Genomic DNA, 10,392 nt, shown 5'->3' on the forward strand with positions numbered 1-10,392 from the left:
ATGAACTAACCATGAACAGCACTTCTGTTCAGCATTTGTTAATCTTTGTTAACGTTAGTTAAAAAAAAAATCCAGCTGTTCGTGGTTTGTTCATGTTAGTTCACAGTGCATTAACTAATGTTAACAAGATGTTAATAATGCATTAGTAAATGATGAAATTAACATTAACAAAGATAAATAAATGCGTTATAAGGGCAGTTCATTATAAGTTCATGTTAGCTAATGTAGTTAACTAATGTTAACTAACCTTGTTGTAAAGTGTTACCATATTTCCTTTAATATCCTCTTTCGTGAAAAATTATTTTCTTCTGTGTATATGCATTTGAATTCTTTACTTCAATCTCTTAAAGGGTAACTTCAGTGATTAGCATTAAGCTTTGTATCAGTAGAAACCCAGTAGTATATTCAAATTATCGTACACTCCCAGCTCATGTCCCCCTGAGACGAGAGAATTATGCTCAGATGACGCAAATATCATCATTTTGCGTCCTTGGAGGATTTTTTGGCCAGAGGCTAGAGACTACAGCCAGTAGAAGGAGCTAGTTCCACATGTTATCAACCCACCCATAGGGGAGGGATCTCACTCACAGAATGTAAATGCACACGGATGCTCGGCTCGGGCATTCATAACGGAGCGTGGCGAAGCAAAGTGAGTGTTTCAACTTTTCAATGAATTCCTATGAAAGTTTAGCTTCCATAGGCATGATCTGATAACGCGGCAGAGTTTTGCGCTGAGAATGAATGCCGCGCTTACCTCAGCTCTGCTCAGCTCTTCGCTCTCGTGATGAATGAGATCTGACTCCTGCTGTGTCTGTGCCGTGACTTTCATTCGGCTCACTCACACTTTATTGAAAAGACACGTTCAGTTTTTAACTGTAATGTCTATTCTCTAACTGAACGAAATTATTGTATTAGTATGAATGTCAAAACGGCAGTGGGGCTGTGTCATGGTGGGCAAGTGATAACCAGTAGCCATGGCTTTGGGAGTGGGCAGTGAAGCAAGTGCATTCTGGGAGTTGTTGTCTTTCATCCACATGAGACAAAAATACATTGGTAACACTTTAGTCAAATGCATCAATCATCTTATGGTTTTTCTCACTTCTGGAATAATTCTTAGGTTAAAAATGAATTATGTTAGAAGAAAAATAAGACTGTTTTCCCTCAACGAAACCTGTCAGAGAGACGTTATCAACTTTTGATCTGAATCTTAGTTTAGATCCCAGAGGAGAAACCTGGGGCCTGTTCCATGATGGTGGCTGAACAAACTCAGGGTTATAGGATTAGTTTCGAGTTGACAAAACCAAACCAAACCAACCCAATCTGGCTTTGTTGGTACCATGATGCTGATCATCAGCTTTCTTTGTCAACTCAGGCTTTGATCCTGATCAGTAGTGAACAGCCAATCACATGCCTTTTGACACAGAGAAAGTGTGATTCAGTTCTTGCGAGAGAGCCAACATGATTCAGAACTCTTCTGCTGAAGATTAAAGGGGTACTTCAGCGCTGGGAAGATGAATGTGTATTTAAATTGGGTAATTTATGTAGTAGAAATGTGAAATTATTTTTGAATTTGGTGCCTTCTAGACTGAGAAAAGACAGAAAATGGTTTGGTTACACTTTATTTCGATAGTCCACTTTAAACATTCTACTAACTATAAGTAACTTTGCAACTACATGTCAACTAACTGTCATTAGAGTATTTGTAGACTGTCTGATTAATGTTTACTAAAACTTTATCTTGTTGGTCCCCCAACAGACATTCTACTGACTATAAGTAACTTGGCAACTACAATTCAACTTATTCTACTAACCCTAACCCCTAACCATAACCTACAAGTCTACTGACAGTCAACTAATACTCTAATGACAGTTAGTTGACATGTAGTTGCACAGTTACTTATAGTTAGTAGAATGTTTAAAGTGGACTATCGAAATAAAGTGTAACCAAACCATTTTCTGTCTTTTCTCAGTCTAGAAGGCACCAAATTCAAAAATAATTTCACATTTCTACTAAGTGAGAAAAACCATAAGATGATTGATGCATTTGACCAAACACACACCGTTCTAACTTACTTTTGCTCTGTGTTTTAAGCCTGGGAAACTTCAGAAGATGGAAAGTGTTCACAGTGTGATGCTGATTAATGAATCTCACACTGTGAACTGTAGTTTCAGTTTCACAGAGTCTGTTACACCACCAGTGATTGTAACTGAAACAAAACCCTCAGTCACTGAAGCACCTGACAACCGTCCATCTTCTCACAGATAGTGTTCTTCGAGGGGAAGTGCTTCACAGGCAAGAGGCTGGATGTGTTCGGAGAATGTGATAACTTCCAGGACCGTAGTTTCATGAACAGGGTGAACTCCATCCGCGTGGAGAGCGGGGCTTGGGTGTGTTTCGACCATCCCGATTTCAAGGGACAGCAGTACATGCTGGAGAAAGGAGAGTATCCAGATTTCCAACGCTGGAATGCTCACAATGATCACATGGGCTCCTGCAAGCCAATCAAAATGGTGAGCATGAAAACCCTATGAAAAGTTACTAGTTGTAATTACAGTTACTAGTGTACATGTACTGTATATCCCGATTAATGCCTTTACATATAATGCATTATAAAAGTATTTTTAATACAATAATTATGCCTTGTAATGCACCTTATAATGGCATCGTATGGATAGTTTATAATTATAACCACTTAATACTTATCTATTCGCTGATAAACCTTCAATGCATGACAAAGGTATAGCAAGGAATCTGCAAATATTATAATGCATTTTAATTATTTATGAAAATATAAAATGCATTGAGGCCTATAATGTACATTATTAATACCTTTGCAATGCATTATATATAAAGGCTTTAAGTAAAGTGTTATCAATAATTTGTTGTCACATTGCATCATTAAATTATTTAAATCAAGTGGAGTTAGACTAAATGCAATTGGTTTAAATATTGCCTGGTCTTTTGACAGTCCAATCAAATCATGAGATAATTTATCACTATTGAATTGGATAGTACTGAAGGTATTTTCTCAGTATTTTTGTATTGTTTTTCAGTACAAATATCTAAACATCCTAAAATCAAGATACATAGTTGAGAAGTTGAGAAGCAAAATGGCTTAATATATCATTTTCTGAAAGATGTATAAAACATTCAGTGAGTTTTTGCTTAAAACAAGAAAAATATCTGGCAGTGGAGAAAGAAAAATAAACTTGTTTTCCCTTTGAATTAAGTTTATTTTTATGATTCCATTAGCAGTTATTTGTTCAGTGTTTTTCTCCCCAGAAAACAAGACTTAAATGGATAGAAAATTCTGTCATCATTTACTCTCAAGTTGTTCAAAACATGAATTAATTTCTTTCTTCTGCTGAACACAAAAGCAGACATTTTGAAGAATACGGGTAACCGAACAGTTGATGGACCCCATTGACTTCCATAGTATTTTTTTCCTATGGAAGTCAATGGGGTCCATCAACTGTTTGGTTACCCGTTTTCTTCAAAATGTCTGCTTTTGTGAAATAAAGAAATTCATACAGGTTAGGAACAACTTGAGGGTGAGTAAATGATGACACAATTTTCATCTTTGGGTGAACTATCCCTTTAATATCTATATGTCAATTTGCTAATAAAGTAGGCTACATGTGTCTTGATTTAAGAACGTTTAGATAATTGCAGCCTACAGGAAAACAAGACAAATAATGAGGAAGAACATCAAACGTTTGAACGCTGGGACTTTCAGTCTTGATTTTTTTGTAATTAATGTGACACTCTTGTCTGGCTATCACCAGACCAAGCTCAATCTTTTAAGATTGAACATTGGTCTGGGGAGTCTGCTCTGTATTTTCTACTGCACAAGAGGCGTGATCAACGGGCATAATACAAATTACTCTGTATGCAATTGGATAGTCCTTCAACCAATCAGACAACAAGAGGCGTGATCAACAGGCATAGTTAAAATGACTCTGTACGCAATTGGATAGTCCTTCAACCAATCAGACCACAAGAGGCGTGATCAACGGGCATAGTTCAAATGACTCTGTACGCAATTGGTTAGTCCTTCAACCAATCAGACCACAAGAGGCCTGATCAACGGGCATAGTTAAAATGACTCTGTACGCAATAGGATAGTCATTCAACCAATCAGACCACAAGAGGCGTGATCAATGGCCATAGTTAAAATTATTCTGTACGCAATTGTATAGTCCTTCAACCAATCAGACCACAAGAGGCCTGATCAACGGGCATAGTTCAAATGACTCTGTACGTAATTGGATAGTCCTTTAACCAATCAGACCACAAGAGGCGTGATCAACGGGCATAGTTCAAAAGACTCTGTACGCAATTGGATAGTCCTTCAACCAATCAGACCACAAGAGGCCTGATCAACGGGCATAGTTCAAATTACTCTGTACGTAATTGGATAGTCCTTCAACCAATCAGACCACAAGAGGCGTGATCAACAGGCATAGTTAAAATGACTCTGTATGCAATTGGATAGTCCTTCAACCAATCAGACCACAAGAGGCGTGATCAACGGGCATAGTTCAAATGACTCTGTACGCAATTGGTTAGTCCTTCAACCAATCAGACCACAAGAGGCGTGATCAACAGGCATAGTTAAAATGACTCTGTACGCAATTGGATAGTCCTTCAACCAATCAGACCACAAGAGGTGTGATCAACAGGCATAGTTCAAATGACTCTGTACGCAATAGGATAGTCATTCAACCAATCAGACCACAAGAGGCGTGATCAATGGCCATAGTTCAAATGACTCTGTACGCAATAGGATAGTCATTCAACCAATCAGACCACAAGAGGCGTGATCAATGGCCATAGTTAAAATTATTCTGTACGCAATTGGATAGTCCTTCAACCAATCAGACCACAAGAGGCCTGATCAACGGGCATAGTTCAAATTACTCTGTACGTAATTGGATAGTCCTTCAACCAATCAGACCACAAGAGGCCTGATCAACGGGCATAGTTCAAATTACTCTGTACGCAATTGGATAGTCCTTCAACTAATCAGACCACAAGAGGCCTGATCAACGGGCATAGTTCAAATGACTCTGTACGCAATTGGATAGTCCTTCAACCAATCAGACCACAAGAGGCCTGATCAACGGGCATAGTTCAAATTACTCTGTACGCAATTGGATAGTCCTTCAACTAATCAGACCACAAGAGGCCTGATCAACTGGCATAGTTCAAATGACTCTGTACGCAATTGGATAGTCCTTCAACCAATCAGACCACAAGAGGCGTGATCAATGGGCATAGTTCAAATGACTCTGTACGCAATTGGATAGTCCTTCAACCAATCAGACCACAAGAGGAGTGATCAACAGGCATAGTTAAAATTACCTTTTTTCGCAATTGGATAGTCCTTCAACCAATCAGACCACAAGAGGCCTGATCAATGGGCATAATTCAAATTACTCTGTATGCAATTGGATAGTCCTTCAACCAATCAGACCACAAGAGGCGTGATCAATGGGCATAGTTAAAATTACTCTGAATGCAATTGGATAGTCCTTCAACCAATCAGACCACAAGAGGTGTGATCAACTGGCATAGTTAAAATGACTCTGTACGCAATTGGATAGTCCTTCAACCAATCAGACCACAAGAGGCGTGATCAACGGGCAGTTAAAATGACTCTGTACGCAATTGGATAGTCCTTCAACCAATCAGACCACAAGAGGCGTGATCAACAGGCATAGTTCAAATGACTCTGTACGCAATTGGATAGTCCTTCAACCAATCAGACCACAAGAGGCGTGATCAATGGGCATAGTTCAAATGACTGTATGCAATTGGATAGTCCTTCAACCAATCAGACCACAAGAGGCGTGATCAATGGGCATAGTTAAAATTACTCTGAATGCAATTGGATAGTCCTTCAACCAATCAGACCACAAGAGGTGTGATCAACTGGCATAGTTAAAATGACTCTGTACGCAATTGGATAGTCCTTCAACCAATCAGACCACAAGAGGCGTGATCAACGGGCAGTTAAAATGACTCTGTACGCAATTGGATAGTCCTTCAACCAATCAGACCACAAGAGGCCTGATCATTGGACATAGTTCAAATGACTCTGTACGCAATTGGATAGTCCTTCAACCAATCAGAACACAAGAGGCGTGATCAATGGGCATAGTTCAAATGACTGTATGCAATTGGATAGTCCTTCAACCAATCAGACCACAAGAGGCGTGATCAACAGGCATAGTTAAAATTACTCTGTACGCAATAGGATAGTCCTTCAACCAATCAGACCACAAGAGGAGTGATCAACAGGCATAGTTAAAATTACCTTTTTTCGCAATTGGTTAGTCCTTCAACCAATCAGACCAACGATCCTTCGCTTCTCTATCCGTCATTGTGTTAAACCTGCCAATAGCGCGCCAGGTGGATAAGCCGGGTTATGATTGCTCCCCACAAATTTGTAACAGAGGCAGGATAGAAATATGTACAGGTTTCCAGCCTTAGCTGCAGTGCGAAATCAAATCGCCGCCAGATCGGGCTGGGTTTACCCAGTCTAGTGACACTCACCTTGTTGCAATTTGATTCTCTGTGTCCGTCAGCATGGGGAGCAGTACAGGATGGAGCTCTTTGAGGGTCCGGACTTCACTGGTCAGTGTGTTGAACTGTGTGACGACTTTCCCCTTCTCCAGAGCACTGGACTCAGCCAGAACTGCCTCAACTCCATCAAAGTCTACGGAGATGGCGCGTAAGTTCTGCTAGACCAAAAAAATCAAACAATGCTTTATTAGTGAATCAATGAGTGAAAGTGTACAATATTATTCCAATGTCCCTAAAGCTTTAGTAGTTAACTCTTTTCCCGCCATTGACAGAATTTTCCGTGAATCCGTGTTTTCACTGTTATACGGTAGGGGGTGCTATTGTGCATCTTCTGAAAGAATCTCCAGATCAAAACACAGGCGATTGAGGCGAAGAAGCAGCAGAAACAAGCGATAGCATTGCTTTTGCACATGTAAAATAATGCGATTAATGATTAAACAGCATACAAATCAAAACTGCCTAACGTTACCGGATGAAATGTTGACCCAGGAAGAGGTACAGGACTGTGAAGCTTTTAGGGTGTTGATGGACTCGATCTACTCCATCTATGTTTTGATCATAGACTGTAAAAAAAGATGGACGACATTTCATTGTAGTAAGTGAAGCCGCCAGTGTCCCAATATTACGCTGACATCTTGAGTCTCAAGGCTGAGCAGGAGTGAGCGCGAAGTGGAGGCGCGATATCAAGACCCCGCCCACACTCCCGTAGAATTGGTTAGCACAGCTTAATGCAGAATAACTCATTATGTCTTTGTGAAATAAGAAGTTATGGAAATATAGCAATTAAAGTTAAAGGTGCCCTGCCACACAATACCGTTTTTGGTCCATATTTTTGGTCAATATGGTCCATATGTGTTTGTGTTATGTCGTTAATGTGAAAATGAACTGCTACCTCCTCTGTCAGCTCTAGCCACTGAAAAGAAATAAGCAGAGAAATCAGGCCAATTACAAAAGCTGGTCAGTCTGACGTGGTGTTTACTATTCATGAGCTCGCCCGGTTAAGACAGCGCCCACAGAATTTGTCTAGGTCAGTGACAGTTTTCTGACAGTTTTATTAAATCCAGTCATGCTACAGGCTCTTTTGCCACTCAGTCTGGCTGAGGTGGCATGTGCTGGCGGGAAAGTGATGTCAGTGCATACCCTCTAAAGTGCATCCATCCATCTGGGGGGCGATCGAGACGCTTTGGCTTCACTTTTCAGGACTCGTGTGGCACACTTGGTTTTGATCATCATTCTAAATCCGATCCAGACAAAAACACGATTTTCTTGCTTTTTGTTCAAAATAATCCCTTTTTTTTAACTTACCCACATTCCATTGTTGATAAAACATGCACAATGCTAAAAAACAAATTATGTATTGCATGTTCATATACTCTGTAAAAAATCCAACTTATGTTTTTTATGACAAATTCAGCTTTTAAAGTTTATTCAACTATTTAACATGAAAAAAGTTGAGATCACTAATTGACCCTAAGTTGAGAAAACTCAAAAATGTTCTGCAGCTGGTTGCCTTAAACGTTTACAGTTTTTTACAGTGTATTCATACAACAAAATATTCTGGGGGCCATGAGACTCTTGGGAAGTTGATCAAAAATGCTGGTGTTGGCTGGCAACTTTTTTAAGAAACATTGGTGGGGAAAGAGTTAAAAAAAGATCTACTGCTCACACTGCAAAAAAAAAAAAAAAAAAAAAAAAATTGTGCACATCACATCTTGCACATCAGAGGTCTTTTAGTAAATCATCCTGTACACTGTAAAATCCAACAGTTGTTCTTACTAAGACTTTTTAGTTAACTTTACTCAATGTCCAATAATTTGTTGAACTTATTTAAAACTATTTAGTAATCTGAACTGTGGGCTATGCATTTGTTACTCAGAAAACCCAAGTAAACATTAAAACTGGTTTGAGTACCATTTTGCCAAAGCAAAAAAAAAAAAAGGCGGGGCAATTCTTGATAGACTTTTCACTACTTTCCTCCACTTCTGCAGTCATCGTTCTCCTTAGTTGCATTCACTCATTTTCCAGGCATCTTGAATGTTATTGACAATACAACTAAACATTTTGGGAGAACGTCAAATAAGTTGACCATAAATTCATGTTGATTTCTGATGATAAATCACCAGCGTTCCCTTTGGTTGGACACTTGGAACTTCATTTATATTATTGTAATTATCTTCCTATGCAGCGATGCAACAAGAAATCACAGTGATTTGATTTCAAAGGAATGGAAGTATATATATATATATAAATAAAGCCAAAAATAGTAAAACAAAGCAATTAATTTATTCATGCCGCAGTGCATTCAGGGAGTACACTTCCTCAGATCACTGATAGAATTAAGTTGACACAACTTAAATGGTTTAAGTAAGAACAACTTGATGCAATTAAGCTTATTTAATTGAGTGTTAAGTACATTCAATGCTAGCTGAACTACTAAAAATATGTTCACTTTACTTGATGAAAACGTGGAAACCAATTGCAGAACATAATATAACAGTTAGTTAAATGGAACTACTCAAGTAATCTTAGTAAGATTAGTAAATATTCTAGAGAATGTTAACTAGAATTGGCATTAAACTAACTTGATATGTATTACTTAATTCACTTTCTTTACTTTTAGCTGATTATTAAATTAACTTCAGTTTTCCCTTTAAGTTTGCTTTACAAAAATATGGCAAACGGTTTACAAACTTTTTTGAAAGTAAACTGAACTTGTTAGAATTTACAGTATGAATATCCCAAATGAAATAAAATGTCTTTCTTTCTCTCCGCTGGTTTAGTTGGGTCATGTATGAAGAGCCGAACTATCGTGGCCGCATGTACATTGTGGAAAGAGGAAACTACTGCTCATTTATGGACTGGCAAGCTGAGAATCCCAACATCCAGTCTATCCGCAAAGTGGTCAACTATTTCTAAAAGCTTTAAAGCAGCCTTACTCTTTAAATAATAATAATCTATAATTCAAAACATAAATCAAATAATCTGAATTGTATCTTTGATTTATATTAATGAATCACATAGCTATGTGCTTTTTATCTTTATGGAATTTCAATGATGAATGGGTTATTTAAAAAGAATATGCAATTAGCACAAATATTCTTGTTTGTTTTATTTTGTGTTTGTACTGAGGCAATGAGATAAAAATAAAAGTGAATTGTGAAAGTGTTCTTGTTCTCATACATTTTTTTCACAATTACAAACGTGTCATTCTATAATAAATACACTGCAAAAAAAAAAATTTTTCCATACAAATATCTACACGTTCTTATTTATTTTGAAATATCAATGAAAATACAAAATGTTATCATTGCCATTATTTGATCACAAGTAGCATAGATTTCCCAGCAGGAACACGTGCATTGCACACAGAGGCAGGCATTTTCAACATATTAAAAGATTATTTCCTTCCATGAACTATCCACCAGGGGGCAGAAGACTTGTAAGAAAATTGAAGACGGACAACCTATCACCCAGCACACCCTAACAACTCCATAACAACACCCACATTAGCTGCTGTACCATAATGTATTACAAGGTAAAATGTGACACAAACATTTGATATCTCAAATATCTCTTCCTTCATTTTAGAAATGTATTACATATGCATGTAGGATGTATTTTTGTCTAGTTTCTTCTTTGCCTATACACTGTAAAAAAAGGTTTAAGTTGTAAATAAAACAAGTATTATTGGATTTTTACAAGAAAATATTATTTCAGTATTCAAAATTCCACATTACATCTAATGTGTTCCTGGCCATTTCCTTTGAATTATTTGTTTTTAATTAATTATTTACGAGCAGTCT

General features: G+C 37.8%; 1 protein-coding gene across 1 annotated transcript in view; it reads left to right on the forward strand.

Annotated features, from left to right (window-relative positions):
- The window catches only part of crygn1 (crystallin, gamma N1), a gene marked incomplete at both ends in the record, with an annotated part of 13,688 nt that extends 4,183 nt beyond the window's left edge, over positions 1 to 9,505 (forward strand). The window contains 3 exons of the mRNA XM_079819398.1: positions 2,263 to 2,511; positions 6,592 to 6,737; positions 9,370 to 9,505. Coding sequence (XP_079675524.1) covers positions 2,263 to 2,511; positions 6,592 to 6,737; positions 9,370 to 9,505 — 531 coding nt within the window. The remainder of the gene's footprint in view (positions 1 to 2,262; positions 2,512 to 6,591; positions 6,738 to 9,369) is intronic.
- Positions 9,506 to 10,392: the final 887 nt, after the last annotated feature.

This window comes from Gobio gobio, assembly GCF_949357685.1.
Source record: "Gobio gobio genome assembly, chromosome: 6".
NCBI classification, from domain to species: Eukaryota; Metazoa; Chordata; class Actinopteri; order Cypriniformes; family Gobionidae; genus Gobio; species Gobio gobio.